The 22,574-nt window shown below is 54.9% G+C and overlaps 1 protein-coding gene across 5 annotated transcripts in view; it reads left to right on the forward strand.

Moving 5' to 3' along the window:
- The window catches only part of SMARCA4 (SWI/SNF related, matrix associated, actin dependent regulator of chromatin, subfamily a, member 4), a 90,557-nt gene that overhangs the window by 55,869 nt on the left and 12,114 nt on the right, over nt 1–22,574 (forward strand). For 3 of the 5 annotated variants that reach the window (XM_049639849.1, XM_049639850.1, XM_049639848.1), the window contains exons 20-30: nt 284–397; nt 1,080–1,187; nt 2,232–2,318; nt 3,307–3,353; nt 4,449–4,615; nt 6,980–7,143; nt 9,462–9,689; nt 9,943–10,041; nt 10,276–10,353; nt 11,037–11,255; nt 15,843–16,096. In XM_049639849.1, coding sequence (XP_049495806.1) covers nt 284–397; nt 1,080–1,187; nt 2,232–2,318; nt 3,307–3,353; nt 4,449–4,615; nt 6,980–7,143; nt 9,462–9,689; nt 9,943–10,041; nt 10,276–10,353; nt 11,037–11,255; nt 15,843–16,096 — 1,565 coding nt within the window. The remainder of the gene's footprint in view (nt 1–283; nt 398–1,079; nt 1,188–2,231; nt 2,319–3,306; nt 3,354–4,448; nt 4,616–6,979; nt 7,144–9,461; nt 9,690–9,942; nt 10,042–10,275; nt 10,354–11,036; nt 11,256–15,842; nt 16,097–22,574) is intronic. The other 2 variants (XM_049639852.1, XM_049639851.1) reach the window with 1 other exon arrangement.

The raw sequence follows: 22,574 nt of genomic DNA on the forward strand, positions 1-22,574 counted from the left end.
AAGCAGCCTGGTGTGCTGTGTGTTTCTTTTCCTAGTAAGGCCTATGGGGTGTGGTTCCCTGGAGCCTTGGTTTCTACACACTAGGAATTCCGTGGAAGGTCCCAGGTCCTTACACTTTTCTAAAGGAAGGGGGTGCCCCACCACGCCCCTTAAAGCATAAGGCATCCTGAAACAGGCGCTGAGGGCAAGGTGACTCTAGATGGCCCTGTGCACCCCCCTCACCCCATCCCCACCCCTTTCCTTTGGAGGTAACCTCGGTTTGCTTGTCTCATGGGGGTGCCAGGTGGACCTGAACGAGGAGGAAACCATTCTCATCATCCGTCGTCTCCACAAAGTGCTGCGGCCCTTCCTGCTCCGGCGGCTCAAGAAGGAAGTCGAGGCCCAGTTGCCCGAAAAGGTAACAGATAGTTTTGAGTGGACAGAGCCATGGTGCAGTGTCGTGCCAGGGGTTTTTCGGCGTAGGACCGGTCAGGTGGCACTCAGGTGATCATGGCCCTGGTCTCGCTTCGGCATTGTAGTGTCCATGGGGTGTGAGGACAGCCACTCACTCACACATGCTGGGTCTGCAGAGTGGAGGCGGGTGTGGATCAGAGCGGGGAGGCCGCCTGGCATCTGTGGATCAGACGCCTGGGCAGGTCCTGTCCCATCACATCCTGCGGTGCTTAGAGGCTGTGGGCTGCTCATGAACCCGCTCACCCCGCAGGATGGCTCTGGCTTCTTGCTCAGGGTCCCAGTCCCCCAGCTGTCTCCCTAGACACCCTCTCCTCCCCTCCGGTGGGACATGCATTACTTGCCCTTGGTTTTCTGATGGACTGGAGAGAAGCTTTGGGAAAGTAGTCAAGTTGCCCCTTCTGGGTCAGCACGTCCTGTGTTTCTCTGTCCCGCTGTACCTACCACAGCCTGTCTCTCCTTGTTCCCCAGCTGTGGGGACTCCTCACCGTCATCCACTTATGCCCTCATTTGAGCACGTATCCTGGGGCCAGGTTGTCTCTGAGAGGTTCAGAGGCCAGTGATGGGCTCAGGCTGGGCGTTAGGCTCAGAGGTTCTGAGCTCTGACTGGTGACGTGTGTCCCCTGCAGGTGGAATATGTCATCAAGTGTGACATGTCTGCGCTCCAGCGTGTGCTCTACCGGCACATGCAGGCCAAAGGGGTGCTGCTCACCGATGGCTCCGAGAAGGACAAGAAGGTTAGCCACGGGCCCCTCCCCTTCCCCACCTGGAAGCCCAAGGCAGGTGGGTTGGGGTCAGGCCAGGTGTTTGGGGCTTGAGCACATTGTCACCACCTGAGCCTTCTGTCTCCTTGGAGTTTACCACTGAGATCAAGACCTTGTCTGGTGGTGATCTGAAGGGCGTCAGATAGCTGCAGTTTAAATCATACCTGGTGGGAACAGGCATGCTCAGTAAGGCCCAATGGCCCATTTCCAGGGATTCCCCCAAGACCCTCCCAGTGTGTCACTATCTGATGTCCTCTGCTTATGAAATGCTGGCCTGCCGCAGATACATCTGTCAACAGGGTGGAGCCCCGTGCTAGTTAGACCGTTCCAGTGAGCCTCCCCTTTCCAGCTGGGAAAGAACTGGCTTAACAGCCATGGCCACTGAGCCCCTTCACCTTGGCAGTAAAAGCATTTGGGGTGATGTGAAGTTTGAAGTGGATGGGGTCTGGGCGAGCTGCTACCTTCTGGGACCCCACCCGCCCCAGCTCCCCTCATAAGGACAGAAATTCCCTCCTGGGTCCCTTGATTCTGCTCCCGATGCCTTCCCATTGGCCTACCTCCCCATTTCTTCCTTTCCATGTTTTCTTTGGGCCCTTTCTCACCTGAGCAGTTGCAGCAGATACCCAAGCCCTGCATCCTTCTCTCTGTAGCACGGGTCTTCCCAGGTCGTCAGGGCCCATCTGGCTGCAGCCCCTTAGAGATTCCCCTCGAGTCCCCCAACCAAGAAAAATGTTTGTCATTCAGCCTCAGCTCTTTGCCAGTTTTCCTTCCCTTCCGTCCTCCCAGCCTCTCCAGTGTGCCAGGCAATCTCTTCCCCTGGCGCTGGCTCTGGGCCCTCTGCGCCTCCCCGGGAGCTAGCCCCCTGCTCCCGACTGCTCCGCCACAAGCCATACCTCCCCTAAAGTGCCCCGTTCTGGAGTCCTTCTCCCACCCACCCCACCCCACCCCACCCCCCCGTGCCCGCAATCTGCTCCAGGGACAAGGCCCAACATGGGAGCTTCTCTTCTGCCTTCCCAGGGCAAAGGTGGCACCAAGACCCTGATGAACACCATCATGCAGCTCAGGAAGATCTGCAACCACCCGTACATGTTCCAGCACATCGAGGTGAGGCCCTTCTCCAGGGATGGCAGGCCTTCCGTCCTCCAAGCTGCATCTGTCTGGGCTGAGCCCCTCCGCACACAGAGTTAGCCTTAATGTTTATTTATTGTTGAAAGAGAGACTGAGAGTGTGTGAGTTGGGGAGGAGCAGAGAGAGGGAGACACAGAATCCAAAGCAGGCTCCAGGCTCTGAGTTGTTGGCACAGAGCCCGACTTGGGGCTCAAATCACGAACTGTGAGGTCATGACCTGACTGGAAGTCAGACACTGAACCGACTGAGCCACCCAGGTGCCCTTCCCTGAAGCTTTTTAAAAGATACTTTATAATACTTTGAGTAGGTAATGCCTGTACTTACCTTGCTGTTGATTTTCTGTGTGTAAGTGCTTATTGTAAACAATCCAAACAACGTAGGAAAACGTGATAGAAATGAAAGCTCCAGAAAGCCTAACCCCAGATAGCTGCAGAAAGCATTCAGAGACTCATCTTTGTGGTTATTTTCCCAAATAATCCTGGTAGGGTCCCTCTGCCTCTGCTGGTTGGCATACTAGCTTTTGCCGCTCAGTGATGTGGGAGGGGCCATTCCTGTTTGGAACATTGAGAGCAGCCTCCCTTTTCGTGAAGTCTCTGGGTCAGAACTTTTTGGGGCCACGGTACCCTTTGAGAGTCTGGATTCTTCTGAATTGCACACGTATGTCTGTACTCACTGGCATAAGGTCTCAGGATCTTTGCAAACCCCCTGATGCCCCTGGGATTCCATTTCTCTGCTCTAAGAATGGTCTCAGGCGTACATTTTGGTGGTTAACGGTGCTGTCCTGTGACTTACTTTTCTTTGGAGGAGCCTGAGGAAAGGGATGTTGGTGGGATGCAAAAGCAGTGTACAGCGTCTGGGTGTGGCCTCAGAGCCACTGTGGGTGACCCCTGTGCACCAGTGTGAGGGCTCGGAGGTGTGGGGCCTCTTCCTGCCCTGCCCTGACCTATCTCTCATTCTGTTGCAGGAGTCCTTCTCCGAGCACTTGGGGTTTACCGGTGGCATCGTGCAAGGGTGAGAAGCTTCCCAGTGAAGGGGGTGGGCACACGGTCCACATGCGGGTCTTTTACACTTCTTTGGTTGGCTTTATCGCTCCTGTGACCTTTGTCCAATTTCAGAGGCACCGTGTCCGTGGCAGTAAATTTAGGAAATGTAGACAAGCCCAAAGAAGGGGCTGAAAATCCTCCATACCTTGAGAGTAGGTCACCATTAATCGTATGAGGTAGAGCTGGCTTCCCGGGCCCACCGTGCCACATCCGGGCTCTGGGACCCTTGACAGCCTTATTAACCACTCTGAGCCTACGCTCCGTCTGCTAAGAGAAATGGTATTTGATCCACCTTGTCACGGGAGTGTTTTCTCCAGCGTTGTTCATGAAGTCCAACCCAGGCTTCGTTAAGCCCAGGTGTGGCTGTGGGTTCTACGTCTGGATCTCAACGTTGCAAATAGCTTTGCTGTGGAGCTAAAGCCACCATCATTTCTCTGGGCTAGTAAACTGCTGTGAAGAACAAAGGCATCAAAATAAAAGATGAAAACGTTCTTTAGCTATGTGTCTTTTGTACCAAATTGCATAATTGGGGTGTCACAGAGTTGACTTCAGGTCCTGGCCCTGGCATATCCTCAGCCATGTCTCGCTGTCCCCCTGGCCTCAGTCTGCACAGCTGTAGACCAGGGATTGTTGGCTGGAGTGAATGAGAAAAGCGGCATTGGCCCTGAACCCTGCATGGGGTGCGGTGTGGGCACTCTCCAGTGTGAGCCTTTGCTCTTGGAGGTTCTCTCAAGGAATGGGGAGGAGGCCTAGCTTCCTGCTGTCCCAGCACGATTGCTGATCGCGTCTCTTCTCATTCTTAAAAGTGTCTGAGTTGGACGACAGTCATGTGCTCACCCTTGATCAAGTCTGGCCTGAGCATATTTTAGTTGGGTCGAAATGGCTTTGTGGAAACTCCACAGGGGTGAGTGGGTCTGCCTAGGAAGCCACTTCTGTGCCCATGATCGTGATGACCAGACTGCCTAGGCGCTCAGGTCAGCCTGAAGATGGGAGCCGTCTCCTGTCTGCAAAGCACCGCTGTTAACATTACGTGCGTTCTTTCCCCGCTCCCTCCGCTCCCCAGGCTGGACCTGTACCGCGCCTCGGGGAAGTTTGAGCTTCTTGATAGGATTCTTCCCAAACTCCGTGCCACCAACCACAAAGTGCTGCTGTTCTGTCAGATGACCTCCCTCATGACGATCATGGAAGATTATTTTGCATATCGCGGCTTTAAATACCTCAGGCTCGACGGTAAGTGTGACCGAGAGAGACGCTTTTTGAGGGGACTCATTATCTGCCGCTGCCAAAGCTTCTGGCTGGTACCCCGTCCCTTACAAGGCAGAGCAGCGCCTGGAGCTTGGGTCTAGCATCAGGAGTGAGCCTACCACGTTCAGTGGTGCAGGCCTGTGGGACTGGTTGGTCGAGGAGGTTGGCCAGCCTGGGTCTGACACCCCGTTCTCCCGAACACGAGGCTCCTGCTCTGCGCACTACACATCTGGGTCCGGTGTTCACGGGGTTTTACGCAACAGCCGTGTTTTGGTTAGAAGCAGCAGAAATCCGTATCCCGTGGGCATGAGGAAGAAGTATTCGGGGGTTATGCTTGCTTCGGGCACGGCTGGACCCACGTGTCTAGAAGATACCGATGAGCTTTTCTCGGGCTCTTGGCTCCACTGTCCTCCATCTTGGCTTCCTGCTCAGGCATCCTGTCCAGGCTCCCCTGATGCTCTTTCAGCAAAGTCCTCAATGGTCCCCAACAAAGGGTGCAGCCCATCTTTTCCCTCAGAGGTCCAGGGGCTGGCTCTCATTAGGTTGTTGTGAGCCACATGCCCCTCTCTCCAGTGCCGCGTGGTGGTAGAGCTGTCACCGGTCAGGCCCGGAGCCCACGCCGGAGCCACGTGCACTGAGAGTAGCAGGCGAGGGAGAGCGGGAAGCTGGGGATGCAGGATGACCGCAAGTTCTTCTGGGAATAGTGCTTGTCTGAGACCCTTGTGCTCTCATGGCCTTTATCCCAGCCCACGGGAGCTCCAGAGCGGGGGTGGGTGCTCAGTGAGATGGTGACAGCATGCTGGACGTGTGGTCCGACGCTTGTCAGGTGGCCAGGAAGGCCCCGGTCTCTGTGCGACTGCGGGAGCACTCGGACTCCTGAGAAAAGTGAGCTTGGGGAGCCGCTGGGTGGAACACAGGCAGGCAGGTTGCTGCTTTCCCACAGCTTCTCGGAGCTTGTATTGAAGCTCATTGCCAGGTGCGTCTGCCTGACAGGATGCCCCAAGCTTCTGGGCCTTCATTTTGTCTATTGCCGTGCAGCCGGTGGAACTGTGGTTTCACAGACCACAGACCTGTGGTCGCTGGCCGGTCGCCCGTCGGTCTCTGCCCTGCCCGCCCCCACGCACGGCCTGCCTTTCACACCTGTCATGCCTTCCTTCAGTCTGGTCTTGGGAGTTCCGTCCAGGGCCACCTTTACAAACACAAATGACAGCATGTCTCCCTGTGCCCCTGACGACAGGACAGCCCGGCCTCTCCAGCCGCCTCACCCGTCCTTCACGGGCCAGGCCTTTGTGAACCCTGGTCCCTGTCTGTGTTGCTAAGTCAACCCTCGGAGGAGGGGCTGTAGGTAGAGAGCATATTCCCACCCGCCACGGCATCTGTTCATTTGCTCCGTTTCTTTCCTTCCCCGTGGTGAGGAGGGGACTTTTGTCTGTCGGCCACAACTGCACAGTACCCACGTGGTCACGGACAGAAGCTCTGGCAAAGAACAGATAAGAGGTGGGGGCTCAGCAACACGTTGTGAGATGGAGTCTTCCACCGTCAGCGGTGAGAGTGAAGGTGCCGGGGGGGGGGGGGGGCCCTTCTGCCGTGGGGCCTGCCCCGTCCCTGCTCCAGGCCTTGCCTGTTCCCCCGGAAAAGGGCAGCTGGGGGCACGTCTGGAGCCCAGGCTCCTGTGGGCATCGGGCCTCCGTGCTATGTGTCGTGATGTGTAGGTAAGCAGCTAGAAGCACTGAATATTCATTTCATCACCGAAAATGACTCCTGATTTTGCCACGGGCCCCTTGGCTCTGAGCTGGCAGCAGGCCAAGCAATTTCGGTGCCCCTGTGCTATTCATGGTGTGAGGATCGTGTCTTGGCTGGTCACACCTGAGTCCCTAGGGCTCTGTGAAGAGGGAAAGCCATTCCCGCCTGGAGGGAAGAAGCCGTGTTATGAGGCACCTGTGTGCTTGCCTGTAGCAGGTTCTCCTTGTGAACAGAGAAGCCCCTCGTAGCGAGACCGAGGCGGGCGCCAGCCCTCTGGCCGGTCACCCGTTCCAGGCTCTGTGCTTCGGCACCCACCTGGTTCAGTGCTCATACCGGGCTCATTTTACTCCCAGGTGACACAGCAACCCATTGGTGCTCACTTTCATCTCCCCAGGTGGGAGGAGTGGCATTCGCTAGTGTCCCCGTAAACCCGCACCTCTCGCTAATCGCACTGATGCCTATGTGTTGAGCAATTACGGCGCTGACCCAGGAGGCCTCTGGGGGACGTGCGCAGGCACTATCCCTGCGCTCCAAAGCAGGTGTCTCCCCTGTCTCCTCTCCATCACCTCCCTTCCCCGCTGACCCCATTCTCCCCGTGCCCTGCAGGAACGACGAAAGCAGAGGACCGGGGCATGCTGCTGAAAACCTTCAACGAGCCGGGCTCCGAGTACTTCATCTTCCTGCTCAGCACGCGGGCCGGGGGGCTCGGGCTGAACCTCCAGTCAGCTGACACTGTGATCATTTTCGACAGTGACTGGAACCCTCACCAGGTATGAGTGGGCTAGCGCCCCGGCAGGGAGGGGACTCGAGGCTGCACGGAGACCCTGCTTGCCGCGAGTGGCTGCGGCCCCCACAGCTCCTGAGGCTTTTTTACAGAAACTCAGAGGGTATTTTTCTCTGTTTCTCAAAACATAGAAATGTCTTTGATTTTGGAAAAAACGTACTCCGTTGCAGTTAAAAAAAAATCCTGAATTTTTGGAAATACGTAAAGAAAGCAGAAAATAAACCCAGTCTTATCAGCTGTCGGTAATTGCTGCTTTTTTAGTGATGCAAGCCTTCCAGGCTGCGTTCTGTGTGAAGTCTCACACAGTTGTGCTCTTAAAAACATTTGGGGCCTATGTGTATGCTGCTGCTCTTCTTTCTTTTTTTTTTTAATTTTTTTTAACGTGTATTTATTTTTGAGAGACAGAACATGAATGGGGGAGGAGCAGAGAGAGACACACACACACACACACACACACACACACAGAATCCAAAACAGGCTCCAGGCTCCGAGCTGTCAGCACAGAGCCTGACGCAGGGCTCAAACCCGCAAACTGTGAGATCACCTCCTGAGCTGAAGCTGGATGCTTAACTGACTGAGCCGCCCAGGCGCCCCTCTTCTTTCTTATCCATATGCCCTCTATGGGGCTCCACGACACCAGCTACAGAGAAACAGGGTGTTACAGATAACAGCAGTTTTTAATTTTTCCCAATGTTTCATTATAAAAGTGATCATTTTTTAATGCAGATATCAATAACGCGAAATAACAGTCCTTTTTTCCCCCTCCCACCAGTCTCAGCGTATGCCAACATGTACCCGTATGCACACAGGCACGTTCGGCTTTTGACACAAAACACAGCATGTTCTAGCACGTGCTTTAGCAGCTGGTGTGTTCTCCTCTCGGTGCGAGCACACTGGGAGGCCACACAGCCGTGTGCTCAGCTGCCAGGTGTCCGGCCATATGGTGGCCCTGAGACTTTACTCAGACCGCACTTGGCAGGTGTCTGGGTGTTTCTCAGCGTGACCACTTAGGGAGCCCTGTTGTCCCTCTCCTGGAGTATTTGTATGAGGACTCACTGGCCAGTCCACCCTCAGGGGTGGGATTGCTTGGCCCGTGGCCATGATCTCTTTATCTTCTATTCACTTGTGCCACAGTGGCCTCCAGAAGGCTGCCCTAGGTTTCTCCGGTCCCCCCCTCCCCCCACAGGGTACGAGCGTGTCCTTCCCCACAGCCTAGGGGCACTAGTCAGCAGTGTGGGAATTCTAGCCCATCTGATGGGCCGATGCTCTGGTTGGTTACTAGCGACCCTTTCTACCATCAGCCTGGGGCGTACTTCTCACCAAGACCTCAGTGACCAGCCAATTTCCTGAGAGGTGGTTGGGGCGTGTGCTGCCCCCATCAGCAGGCAGATAGTGGGCAGAGGTCCCCCTGGAGCCCTGTCCTCTGCCACACTAGGGGCGTCAGAAGCCACTAAACTTCCTACAGGGCCTAGGGCACATGATCCAGTGCTTACCCTGCGGGGAAGCATACTGGCAGAGCCAGGGGCATTCCTGTCTGCCCCACCCCCCACCCCCGGGCCAGGCGTGGCCTCCGTCAACCCCATGGGGTATGATTCTTGACCGTAGGCCCACATCCCTCTGGCCCAGATGCAGGACTTCACGGGAACCCTCCTGATTTGGGGCTGGGGGTGATGATACAGAAGTGTTGGCAGCCACGGCTACCACTTGATCACAGCTTCACTGTGCGTCACGCTCTGAGCTGAGCGCCCAGTGCCATTTAGCTCCTCTCCCCACACGACAGCCAGGAGAAGGGCCCGTGTCAGCAGAGTGAGTCCTGAGGCTCATAGAGGTGGGGCCTCGGCCTGGGCTGCCCATAAGGGAAGTAGCAGGGCCCGCAGCCAAACCAGGCACTGCCAAGATGCTGTCCTGCTTCGGTCATGTCCTGTGCATGGTGTCCTTAATGCATACGGCCACACCATGCACGGGGCCCTCCCGGGGTAGGTGAGGGGTCCTGTGTCAGCTGTGACATGAGCTGCTTGGGAACATGACCATCCAGGACTTGTCCTCCAATTGGCGCCTTCCACCTGAAGACCCGTAGAGTCCCAGTAAGGTGGGTAGGGGCGATCCCGGGGTGACGTCATCCCGGCCCAGTCTTCACGTTGCGTTCCTGGGCTCCCAGCTCGAGAAGCTGCTGGTTGGGGCAGGCAGGCAGGAGAAGGCAGGCACATGAGAACCGGAAAGCCTTTCCCGGTGGCGCCGCGAGGGTGACTTCCTCTTAAAACGGCGTATAGCTGGATCGGGACTGACCCGCGTCTCTTCCTCTAGGACCTGCAAGCCCAGGACCGCGCCCACCGCATCGGGCAGCAGAACGAGGTGCGAGTGCTCCGTCTCTGCACGGTCAACAGTGTGGAAGAGAAGATTCTGGCCGCAGCCAAATACAAGCTCAATGTCGACCAGAAGGTGATCCAGGCCGGCATGTTTGACCAGAAGTCCTCCAGCCATGAGAGGCGTGCCTTCCTGCAGGCCATCCTGGAGCACGAGGAGCAGGACGAGGTGAGGGCAGCGCCGGCCCCGACCCCCTCCCCGGCGTGAGTGGTGGACGCATGAGCGGCTTTCATTTTTGTTTTTTTACCTTTTTTGCACTCTTTTTTTTTTTTTTGCATCCCTTTGGAGTAAAGGGAGTGTGGGCTGAAAGGAAAGAGGATGAGTACTTGCTTTTTCTTTGAAGTGGTTTTTTTTTCTAAACTACTGGTGAAAGGCGCCGGATTGACAGCCCTGGAGCCTGAAGTCCTCTATTTATCCACAGAGCAGACACTGCAGCACGGGCAGCGGCAGTGCCAGCTTCGCCCACACTGCCCCTCCGCCAGCGGGCGTCAACCCCGACCTGGAGGAGCCACCTCTAAAGGTGAGAGGGGTAGTTCAGTCTCCACGCCCATCCGGTCCTCGGCTTCCCGGCTGAGACGGCCAGCAAGGGCCCTGACCCCACGGAGCGTGCGTGTGCGTGTGCGTGTGTGCCTCTCGCTGCCGCGTGGGTCCCCATCCACCGCAGCCGGACCGGGACCGCCAGCTCGTTGCCCGTGGCCTGCCGCCGCCCAGCCCGGCCTCTCCGCACCCAAACTAAATGTGTGCCACCTTCTAGGAAGAAGACGAGGTGCCCGACGACGAGACGGTGAACCAGATGATTGCCCGGCACGAGGAGGAGTTTGACCTGTTCATGGTAAGCGCCGCGCGGAGGCAGAGGCACTGTTCCCGCCTCATGGGCTCACAGGGTGCCCTGCGGCTTCACGCGCCCCACCCTGTCAACACGAGATCGAGCAAAACGTCTCGGTGACGGTGGTGTCCTGCGGGTAACAGAGCCAGGGGCGTTTCACGAGGTGGCCGCACACTGCCTCCTAAATGACCCATTTTTCTTCTGTGGTTTCCAAGGAGTGTTGCAGCAGTGGTGGTACGCGCGCACACATGCGCGCGCGCGCGCACACACACACATACAGGGTCCCCTTTGGATCCTCAGTACTGCAGAATGCGTGTTCTCCTGAGTCCTTTGCCCTTGAGGCTCCCTTTCAGAGGGAGTTGACACTGTCCCAGGCCAGTGGTCAGTCACAGGTGCTCCTGAGCCCTGGGTAGAGAGCACTGGTCAGCATGGAATCAGAGTGTGGGCCCTCAGCCTCTATTCTGCCGTCTGTTCTGGAATTTTCTGCCTCAAGCCGGAGCTCCTAGCAAGGATCTACTATCAGCACCGGGGCGGCCTGGCCGTTGCAAACTCCAGAGCCTCTGTTGAGCTGCCTTGTAGCATCTGTGTCAGGCAGAGAGGCCTCCCCTTGCCACGTGCCCTTTGTATGCGCGCAGCTCTCCTCATGCTCACGCCTCTCTCTCTCTGCCCCCTTGCCCCGCGTCCCCCAGCGCATGGACCTGGACCGCAGGCGTGAGGAGGCCCGAAACCCCAAGCGGAAGCCGCGCCTGATGGAGGAGGATGAGCTCCCCTCGTGGATCATCAAGGACGATGCCGAGGTAGAGCGTCTGACCTGCGAGGAGGAAGAGGAGAAAATGTTTGGCCGAGGCTCCCGCCACCGCAAGGAGGTGGACTACAGCGACTCGCTGACCGAGAAGCAGTGGCTCAAGGTACATGCTGGAGAGGGCCAGTTGGGGACGGGGTCGAGGGAGCAGAGGCTAGCTGCTGTACCGTGGGCCTCATCCAGAACCCGAGTGGGCTCCCTTCCGGCCCCTCTTGGTTTTCATTAGTGACAGTGATGCCTCTGGTGTGGGGTCAGCTCGTTCGGTTCCTCCAGACCCTCACAGGAGAGAGCGCCTACGTGGCCCCGAGGCAGCTCGGGACTCACCACTTAGGCGTAACTGGCCTCGGCTCTGCGTGGTCTTCAGGGGTCACTCCCCCATCAGTGGGAAAGGCAGCGACGAGTTAGTGATCAAAATGCCCTGCCACACGGTAGGGAGTGCCAGCCGGGATCAGACAACCTCACTCTGGGCACTTTGCCTCCCAGAGCTGGACTCCTCACCCGGCTGTGGTGGGGGGAGGAAGCAGGTCCCTACCCAGGCTCAGCATCACAGCTGCTCACAAGTGACATGGTCATGGTTTTCAGCAGACGCGCCTGGGTCCCTGGCAGCAGCAGGTGTAGGCGGCTGAGTCAGGGCCTCAGGGGTCTGGTCGGCCCACTGTGCCAGCACAGGTGGCAACGGAGTTGTGGTGACAGGTCAGGCCTTTCCCCAGGCTCGGGGCTCTGAGTGCAGAAGTGATGGCTGGGAATCTGGCCATGGAGTTTGACAAAAATGCCCATGAAGCAACACTTTCCAGGAAAGCAGGTGGGGGGCGTTCAGGTTGCCTTGTTGATTGGCACACCCCGGGATAAATGATACTGCCTTGCCAAGTCTCCAGTTGCACTCCCTGGGGTTCCTCCTGGTTAACTATGGGCCCCAGTGGTTCCTCAGTGCATGACGTCCAGCAGCCCTGGCCCCATCCAAGAAGCTCAGAACCACCCAGACTAGTGAGCTTGCCCGCTGAGCTGTGCTCAAGAGGGGACCACTGAAACATGCTGGGGAACCAGGCGACCCTCGGGTGGGGCAGGTGGCTTGTCCTGCTCCTCACCCTTCAGCCCCGAGCTCCAGGGATGAGAAGAGAACCCCAGTTGATGGAGCATAGGCCCAAACACAGACCTGTACGACTCCCATGGTCGTACACTCCCACGGTTGAGACACGGGTGCCCTTTAAAAAACAGTTGCCCGTGGGCTAGTATCATTTTTTTTTAACGTTTATTTATTCTTGAGAGACAGAGACAGGGTGTGAGTGGGGGAGGGGCAGAAAGAGGGAGACCCAGAATCCCAAGCAGGCTCCAGGCTTTGAGCTGCCAGCACAGAGCCCGATGTGGGGCTCAAACTACAAACTGAGATCATGACCTGAGCCAAAATCAGATGCTTAACCGACTGAGCCACCCAGGCGCCCCTATTGATTCACTTCTTTTTTTTTTTAATGTTTGTTTTTGAAAGAGAGAGAGACAGAGACAGAGCATGAGTGGGGGAGGGGCAGAGAGAGAGAGAGGAAGACACAGAATCCGAAGCAGGCTCCAGGCTCTGAGCTGTTAACACAGAGCCTGACATAGGGCTCGAACTCATGGACTGTGAGATCACGACCTGAGTCGAAGTCAGACACTTAACCGACTGAGCCACCCAGGTGCCCCTTTTTTTGTTTTTTTGAAAATAGAATTCATATACCACTAAGCTCACTTAAGCTATTCCGAGTTGTGCAGTGGTCACCACGGGTCAGCTTAAGAACATTCTTGTCACCTCAGAAAGAAGCCCCATCCTCTTCAGCTACCCTTCTGTCCCTTTATTCCCACTAGCTCTTGCTCTGGACGTTTCGTATAAATGGAGCAACGTGCTATCCTTTGGCGTCTGGCTTCTTCCAGCACGCAGACTCTTTCCAAGGTTTATCCATGCGGTAGCCAGTATCATTCCTTTCCAAGGCCGAGCAGCATTCTGTTGGACAGATAGGCCACACGGTGGTGATGTCTCTGTTCGTGCAGACACTTGGCCTGTTTCCACCCCTTGGCTATCGTGAACAACGCTGCTGTGAACGTTGGTGGACAAGACTTTGTGAGGAAACACGTTGTGATTTCTCTCACATAGATATCTAGAAATAGAATCGCTGAGTCAGATGGTAATTTTGTGTTTAGTCTTTTGAGGAGCTGTCAGACTGTTTTCCAAAGCGGCTGAGCCGTTTTGCTTTCCCACCGGCAGCATGTGACAGATCCAGTTTCTGCATAACCCTACCTATATTTGTCACCTGCCCTTTTGATTGCAGTCATTCTGGTGGTTCTGAAGTGGTAACTTCGTTGTGGTCTTTATTTGCATTTTCTTGGTGCCCAGTGGGGTAGGACATCTCCTGATGTGCTTGTGGGCCATTTGCGGATCTTCTTCAAAAGTCATTTCATCAGATGTATGGTTTGCAGGTATTTTTTCCTATTCTGCGGTTTATTGTTTCACTTTCTCGATGGCGTCCTTTGAAGCACAAACGTTTTTAATTCTGACGACGTCCAGCGTGTCTATTTTTCTCCTGCTTGTGCTGCGGTATGGTGTCTGAGAGTCCACTGAGAAATGCAGGAGCACAAAGATTCACCCCTGTGTTTTATTTCAAGGGGTTTTAGAATTTCAGCTTTTACACATGGGCCCATGGCCCTTTCCGAGCAGTTCTTGTTTAGGGTGTGAGGTAGGGATCCGACTCCATTCTTTTACAAGTGGACGGCCAATTGTTCCAGCCCCATTTGTCGAGAAGGTGATGCTTTCCCTACAAAGCGTGTGCCTTTTTGTATGTCATACCCGTTAAGAATTTGCATTAATAAAACAAAAAACAAAACACATTTGCCCAAAACAAGTACTCTCTTTTCTTAGTGCTGGCCCTTTAACTGGCCTCACTTTTCTGGCAGCCGCTCTGGTGCCACATGTACCAAAACTCTTCAGAATGTTGCTGGCATGTGCCCTTCTGACCTGCGTGTCCGGGCCTCAGGACCAGAGACCCTAGTCTTGCGTCCCTAGGGTGGCTGCGACAGTGATCTCAAACTGGGTCACTTAAAACTATAGCAGTGTATTCTCTGACGGTTCTGGAGGCTTAGAGACTGAAGTCAAGGTGTCAGTAAGACCCTTTTTCCTCTGAAGGTTCTAGGGGAGGCCCCTTCCTTGCCTCCTCCAGCTTGCTGTGGCTCCTTGGCCTGTGGCCCCATCGTTCGAGTCCGCCATCTTCCGTGGCCTCTCCCCCGTGTGTCTTTGTGTCCTTTCCTGTCTCTCTCGGGGACATTCTCATTGGAGTTGTGGGCCCACCCTGACACAGGATGATTTCATTCTGCTCTTTAAGTAATTACATCTTTAAACATCCTATTTCAACATAAGATCACGTTCTGAAGTTGGACACGGACATGAACTTCGGGGAACACTGTTCCACCCTCCGCACCCACCCTGGGCTCCCAGGACATGCCCTCCCCCGTGCCAACCTTGCAGCGGCTCCTGCCTGCCACGCGCTCTTCCAGCTGTTCCTTTGGCCTGGATGCCTTTCCCACCCCCTCCCTTCAGATCTCAGCCTGGTGCTACCTCCTCTGAGGCGCGCCCTTGACCCCCGACCTGGGCACGTCTGCCCCACCATCAGAGCACCACTCACCCTCCTTCTTGGCAATCGACACGCTTTGTGCCACGCTTGCAAGATATTTGTCTGCTTACGCTCTCTCCTCTGTGAGGGGTTTTTTCCCCGCTGTGTCCTCGGCTCATGGTCCTGTGTCCTGCTCACGGTCACAGCTGACACGTGTGAGGGGACGACCAGCACATCCCTGTGAGTCCCGCCCCCACTCCCTTTCCTGATTCCGGGCTCCCCTGGAAACGTGGCTTCTTAGTTCTTTACTTGCGGGGATAAAACGTGCAAGTTGGTTATTACCTTTGAGAAGTATGAAGTTGGTATTGTTTGAAAATTAATATCGTTCAGATACAGCCTCTTCTGCTCAGCACTTCCACTTCCACGAATCCATGTACAAGCCACACAGCTGTCAGTCGTGGCATTGGTTACACTGGCACCCCTCCCCCAAACAGAAACCCCCTAAACGCCCAAGAACAGGGGATGTTTAAACGAGGGTGTGTCGTACAATGGAATAAGCAGACATTGAAAATTACGTTGCAGAAAAACGGCAGGAAATACACCCAGGATCTAGTAAGGAAAAACATGAGTCCCGTTGTGGTATGTGGATGTGACCGTAGCTCTGTCCCCAGTCCCGCACGTGTTCGTGGGAAGAGCCGGGAGCATCCTGAAGGCGGCTGGCAACGCTGGCTGCACGCAGCGTGAATGTACCTGATGCCAGTGAACCGCACGCTTAAAAATAGTTACAGCGGTCAGTTTTCTGTTCTGTATGTTTTGCCAGATTTTGAGAAAAATGCAGAGGGTCTAGTGCCACTGTGGGTGGAGGGATTCCAGGGTTCAAGTCTTCAGTCTCCATTCAGTGAGGATATGCCTCTAATTGCTAAAGAAATGCGACTGTCTGTTTGTTAAGGACAGGCGGGCGCCAGGGCACACGGAGGCACACAGGCCTGCCCTGGTCCCCCGGGGCCCGTCGAGAGCCCCTGTGAGCGTCCTGCCCAGCTGTGCCCCGCGGGTCTGCGCCGCGGCCTTTGCCTGTCGACCTCGGTGCTGGCTGTCCTATTTTACCACTATTGACCCTGAAGGCCATCGAGGAAGGCACGCTGGAGGAGATCGAAGAGGAGGTCCGGCAGAAGAAATCCTCTCGGAAGCGCAAGCGGGACGGCGACGCCGGCTCCTCCACCCCGACCACCAGCACCCGCAGCCGCGACAAGGACGATGACAGCAAGAAGCAGAAGAAGCGCGGGCGGCCACCCGCCGAGAAGCTCTCCCCCAACCCTCCCAACCTCACCAAGAAGATGAAGAAGATTGTAGATGCCGTGATCAAGTACAAGGACAGGTAAGTCGGGGAGCATGGCGGGCGGGCCTTGGGGGTCCTCGGAGGTGCCTCCAAGCCGGTCGTCGGGTCAGTCCCTCCACGAGCACTGGCTGCCTGTCCTTGTCCCGGGACCCTGCCCTCCTGAAACATACTGTCTGCAAGAGGGAAGCGCACGGCGTCAGCTGTGGTGACAGGAAGAGAGAGCGTGGTGGGGAGGTAGAGACGGGGTGCTCTTTTCAGGGAAGGTGACATTTGAGGGCAGCCCTGAGGAAGGGAGGTCTGGGATGAGTGCTCCAACAGAGGCAAGAGCCGGTGGAGAGGCCTCAAGAGGCCAGGGGTGAGCGAGGTGGAGAGGCAGGGGTCTGTGCTGTGATGGGCACCGATCGCACGGATGGCGGACGATGGCGAGGAGGTCCGCGGGGCGAGAGCACGGAACAGGCAGCTTTGTTTCTCTAGACTTTCCACCGTCTCCCCACACTTGTGTGACCAGCAAGCCTGGTTTTCGTTCTGGCCCTCTTGGTCTGGGCCGTCACGGGTGGGCTGCACGTTGAGAAGACAGACCGGGTTCCACTCGAGGAACACACACACACCAGATTCAAGACTGCGGCAGATCCATTTGTGGATCACAAGTACCATATAAATAGCAAAATAACGTCCTCCCAGGCCCTTCAAGGGAACAGGTGCACATTCTGCCAGCTCGAGGCAGGTCGTGTGGACTGACAAGAGGTGGCTACGGGTACGAGGCCTGTGCCTTGCTCAGGACTCAGGTGGTTCTGCTCCCCTTTCTGGTCCATACCAGCCAGTACGGCTGTTCCAGTAACGGGAAGGTTGTCCAGCTTGACTTTATAGTAACACTTGGCACTTAGTCGTTACGCGAAGTAAGGATAAGCTGTAATCTGTAGGAGGGAAAAGTGTCAGGGTGTAAGCCGTCAGCATATCATTTGGAGAGGCTCTTACCAAGTGTGAAATTTTGGGGGGTGGTGATGTTATAATACCCAAACAAAAGATACAAGTTGCCTTTCAAAAAAGAGTCTTTTAGGGGCTCCTGGGTGGCTCCGTCAGTTAGGCGTCCGACTCTTGATTTTGGCTCAGGTCACGATGTCCCATTTCGTGCGCTCAAGCTCCGCATTGGGCTTTGCACTGTCAGCGTGGAGCCTGCTTGGGATTTTCTCTCTCCCTCTCTCACTGCCCCTCTCCTGCTGGTGTGCACGCACACGCTCTCCCTTAAAATAAGTAAGATAAACTTTAAATAAATAATAAGAATAAAAAAGAATTCTTTATTATTAAGAGGAACAAATGGCTGAGAAAGGCCTATTGAAGTTCAGCCACCCATTCTCAAAACATAGCTGCAGTATTGAGAAGAAAATGCTGAGCTAATTTGCAGGCTTCACCTTTGAGGCAAATGCCACACAAAAAACATAGAAGACTCACAATTATTTAAAATACGGAATATGCAGGGGTCACCTGGGCTCGGTTGAGTGTCCACCTCTTGATTTCGGCTCGGGTCATGATCCCAAGGTCGTGGGATCCAGCCCCACGATAAAACATGGAGTGTGCGAAAATCAGTGAAAATTACAGACCCCGGTGTTTTCTTCCCAATGATCTTCTTGCGAGGGAGTCTTAAAATTGTCAAAATGAAGAAGACCCTGGAAGGTTAGGGGGCAAGGATGGACTTCTGAGAAAGTCCTGCTGATCTTTTGGATATCCAAATGGAGAAGATGAACTTTGACCCTGCCCCACACTTTACCCGTATGTTAACTTGAAATGGATACCAGACGTGAACGTGAAAGGGAAAACAGTTCTCGAGGAAGGCGCGGATGAACGTCTTCCTGGCCTCGACGTAGGCGTAGACTTCCTGAACGGACACAGGCACTGCTGTCCGTAGAAGACTCATAAATTCGGCTTCACTGAAACTAAGAACATTGGTTCATCCGAGGACGCCCTCACAAAGTCAGTGGGTGCTCCCGCAGGCTGAAATCTTAAAATGGGCAAGAGTCGCAGACGGACTCCTGGAAGAAGACATCCCAGTGACCCGTGAGCGTGTGAAAAGGTGGTCGGGATCAGTGCACAATGTCGAGGGAGCACACGGGAAAACCAGAGGCGCTTCTTTCTGTAGGCCCACCGGAATGGCCAGAACTGCGTTAAGAGCCGGCAAGGACGTGGAGTAGTTGTACCTACGTGCCGCTTCCGGGGGTGGACGGCGCTTTGGCCGTAAACCTTCTCACCCAGAGATCGTTGAGCCACGCATGTCCCCAAAAGACACATACAAGCACGTGTGCGTAGCAGCCTGGATCGTGACCGCCTCAAACAAAACAGCCTGATGTCCATCCGTAGGAAAACTCTCTCAGTGGTGGCCTAATCAAAGAGCAGAATTCCAAAAACCCCCGGACAGACATTCTGACGCTCCTTGGGAGAATCTTCTAGTCATTTTGTTTGAGTGAAAGAAGCCAGACGCCGACTGGTACCTACTGTATGCTTCCAGTTATGGGAAGTTCAGAAGCTGACCCATGGTGATGGGTATCGAACAGTGGTTACCTCAAGACGTGAAAACATTACACATTCAAGATAGGTGTGCTTTCCTGTATTGTGTCACGCCTCGGTTTAAAAGAAAAAAAAAAGATACTTGGAAGCGGCCAAAAACGTGTCCGTTTTTTCAGTCATCCTGTGACCTTCTGAGCATCATTCTTCGTTGTGTATCATGTGAGAAAAGAGGAAGTGGTTCCCCCGGCTGCTGCCAACAGTTGTCTTTCCACATCTGCAAGAGTTTTTCTTGCACGTGCGAGATTGAGTGATTAATCAGCCATGACACTAAACCCGGCTCTGAGGGCTCAGTGATCCCTTGTTGAGACTGTTCTCTTGCAGGCGGCTGAGATCCTGGTGGGGACTCCGGGATCCAGTTTGATGAAAGGCCCCGGCTCTGGAATCCCAGAGCTGCACTCCCAGTCGACCTGATACCCGCGTGGCAGGGCGCCCCGGTGGAGGCCTTGGTGCGGGGTTCACATTTAACATCTTAAATGTTCACATCTTCCCGCAGCAGATGGCGTCACAGGACTGGGAAGAGACGTGGGGGAGTTGCAAGTGAACTGGTACACATGGTGGGTAAAGGAATCCTCCCCGTGCTGACATTGAGAAACCTTTGGTTCACGATTGGAGCACGTCCATCGACCTGCTGCTTTGCTGTGGTCACACAGAAGATCAAGCAGGGCACTCGGAGACTCGGGAAAATAGTCTCATTTTCCTGCTGAGAAAGTTACTTCATCGCAAATACTTTCAAAGATGATGTTTGGGTAAAAGGCTGACCTGTTTAATGGATGTTTTTGACGTTCATTAACACAGAGTTTGAAACCCTGGGGAAGACAACAGTATGGTTTCCCCGCGTTGAGACAATTGGGTGAGAAGTGAGACCACTCTCACCCCGGACACCAGCCGCGGAGCTCAGGGATCCAGGACTACCCTGAGGCTGGCCAACTCTCTAGGCGGACCCTGAACTCTCTGAAAGCTGTTAAACTCACAGATTCAGTTTGTTACAGTGAAAGGACAAAGATTGACATGGGGGCCAGAGTCCCAGGGAGTTCTGTGTGCGGGTTTTCCAGCCACCCTCTCCCCCGAGAGTCGCTGACAGCAGATTTCTCCTGGCGGCATTAAGAGACAAGACACGCAGGGCGCTGCCAGCCAAGGAACCCTTAACGTCTAGAGTTTTTATTGGAACTTGTTCACAGACACGACTGACCACCCACGTGACTGGCCTCAGGCTCCAGTCCCTCTGTGGTTTGAGCTGACACCACACTGACCCGTCGCCACTACCCTAAATCACATTCTTAGACTCTCTGGGCCCGAGGACCCCAGGTAAACAAAGGCAGCCCATCAGGCAGGACATTTCAAGGGCTGAGAGTTCACCTCCCAGGAGCCTAGGGCAAAAACCAGGCCTCTCTTCGGACCAGGTGAAATTCTTAGGGCACGCTTGTCAGGCACCTGGAAGGTTCTGAGGGACCAGCTACTGTGCCACACCAAAAAGAATAAGAACGGAATAAATTTGGAAGTAGCCTAACACACGCTTTCTTGTCTCAGACTGCCAACATAACTCCTTTCCAGAAGGGACCATGAAAGATTTGTATTAAAAATTATTTTTTATTTTTTATTTTTTTTTTTTACTTTCCAGAACTTTTTAATTAGCTAAATTCTATACTTGAGTTAAACACGAAGCCTGAGGACAGAACGAATCGTTAACAGCTTGGTTCCTCCCGGGCACCAAAGAATAATTACAGGACGTTGTCAGCCTTTGGATTCGCCCTGTCCCGAGTCTGCCTCGGCAGGCAGGAGGACCTGGTGCTGCGGTTTCCCCCCCAGCGCCTGTGGGAGCCGGGGCCGCGTCTCCACGCACTCATGTGACAGCAGCGGTTCTTCTGCACCTCTGCTGCTGTGTGTGAGCAGGGTCGCCCTTCTGTTCGTTGGCGTCACTCCAGATGTTGCTTTTGATTACCTACTTCGAGGTCTCCCCCAGGTGTATTTAAACACCAGTGCGATCACATTTGACGTTACCTTTGTGCTTCTGCCCTCATCTACCAAAGGTAACCTCCTGATCGAGAAACTTTCGGTCCCTTCGCACCTGTTCCCATTAGGGCTGCCACACCCGTCCCTCCCAAGGCCCCTGTGTCCAGTGTGGCCTGAAGAGGTGTGCCACAGAAGCAGAGCCTGAAGATACGTAGGGGCCTGCACCTCTTCCAGGGGAAGAGGAAGAAAAGAGTGTCCTAGGCAAAGGGGACAGGAGACAGCATACACAGGAGTCCTGAGGCCAAGGGCATGGGCATCCTATGTCTAGAGGAAGCCAAGGAAGGCAAGGGAGCTATAATGGGCCGCTCCCATGTTCAGGACCCCACAGGGTCCCTTCTCCTTGGTGCTTGGAAATCTCAAACTACATCAGGGAACCCTGTAATTAACAGCCAGAATTGGAACCAGAATTAAGAACGTAAGTTGGAGGGGCACCCGCGTGGCTCAGTCTGTTGAGCGTCCAACTTCAGCTCAGGTCATGATCTCACGGTTTGTGAGTTCGAGCCCCACATCAGGCTCACTGCTGTCAGCACAGGTCCTGCTTCAGTTCCTCTATCCCGTCTCTCTCTACCTCCTCACCTGTGCTGTCTCTCTCTCAAAAATAAACGTTAAAAAAAGAACATTGGAGGTAGGGGTTTTCGCTCTAAAATCCAAACATGCAGGGGCACCTGGGTGGCTCAGTTTGTTGAGCGTTCGACTTCGGCTCAGGTCATGATCTTGCGGTTTTGTGAGTTTGAGCCCCTCATCAGGCTCCGTGCTGACAGTTCAGAGTCTGGAGCCTGCTTCAGATTCTGTGTCTCTCTCTCTTTCTGCCCCCCTCGCCAGTCACGCTGTTTCTTTCTCTCAGAAATAATAAAAACATTAGAAAATGTTTGCAAAAAATAAGATCAAATAAGAACAGATGAGCTAGGCACAGGTTCCCGGTCAGGTTGGGACCTTGTCGTGGGGCTCGTGTGCTGCCAGTTGATGTCTCCATCCCTTAATCCTTCAGAGGGCATCAGCAGAAGCGAGCCAGGGTATCTGGGCACTGTCTCCAAATGCTGGTCAGCAGGTGTGTGCTCTGGAGTGTGTACTTGGTGCCTTGGGGGAGGTTTTAGAAAATTGCATCTGCCGGAAGGAGCCATTTAAGCAGGCAGGCTCCAGAGGACCCTCCATAGAACCTGTGCTCTCCACGGGGGTTTTGAGCTTGACCTTTACCAGCGATAGGGCAGAGTCACAACTGCTGTAAAGATCACATGCCGAGCAGCGGAGGTGTCAGTGCCAGGTTTCCTGAACTTGACCGTACTGATGTCACAGAAGAGAACATCTTTGTTCTTCGGAGATCCTTGCAAGTTACTCACGATGGCTCAGAAAGATGGTGCATGTCTAGAGGCTTCCCCAGCTGAACCTCCCATGGCTGAACCCCGCTGAGCAGCCCCTCTGGGCCCCCTTCCCCCTCTACCCTGCCAAGAGGCAGCAACCCTAAACGGGCCAGAGGGCTTGAAGGTCACAGAGATCTGGGTTCCTCATCCATGTCCATGTCTCCGTTTCTGAGTCCGCAGCACAGAAGGAGAATCCCCTAAATGGGATTATAGAGACCCCGAGAGAGACGTCGCGGGCCAGGCATGCCGCCCGTAGACCAGCCCCGAATCCATGTCCATGGTGAAGGGCCCCGGCCAGAGCCGGGGCAGCAGCAGCCTCAGCCTGGGCCTGGCAGCCACTGCGCAAAACCTGCAGTCACGTCCCCCGTGCCCTCGCGGGAGCCCTGCACCTCCCTGATTAGAATCAAAGAGAAGATGGCTTTCAGAGTTGAAAGGTTTGTACCTTTGATTTGCAAGAAAACCGGGCAGTGTAACAAGCCCCAGAGAAGGTTGTCGCCCCCGAAGCGTCCCCCCAGGAGAGGTGACTGCAGGTGGCAGCAAGCCCCTCAAGATAGTCCCCTTGTGGCAGAAGAGAGGGTAGCAGACAGCCC

This window comes from Panthera uncia, chromosome A2 (assembly GCF_023721935.1).
Source record: "Panthera uncia isolate 11264 chromosome A2, Puncia_PCG_1.0, whole genome shotgun sequence".
NCBI classification, from domain to species: domain Eukaryota; kingdom Metazoa; phylum Chordata; class Mammalia; order Carnivora; family Felidae; genus Panthera; species Panthera uncia.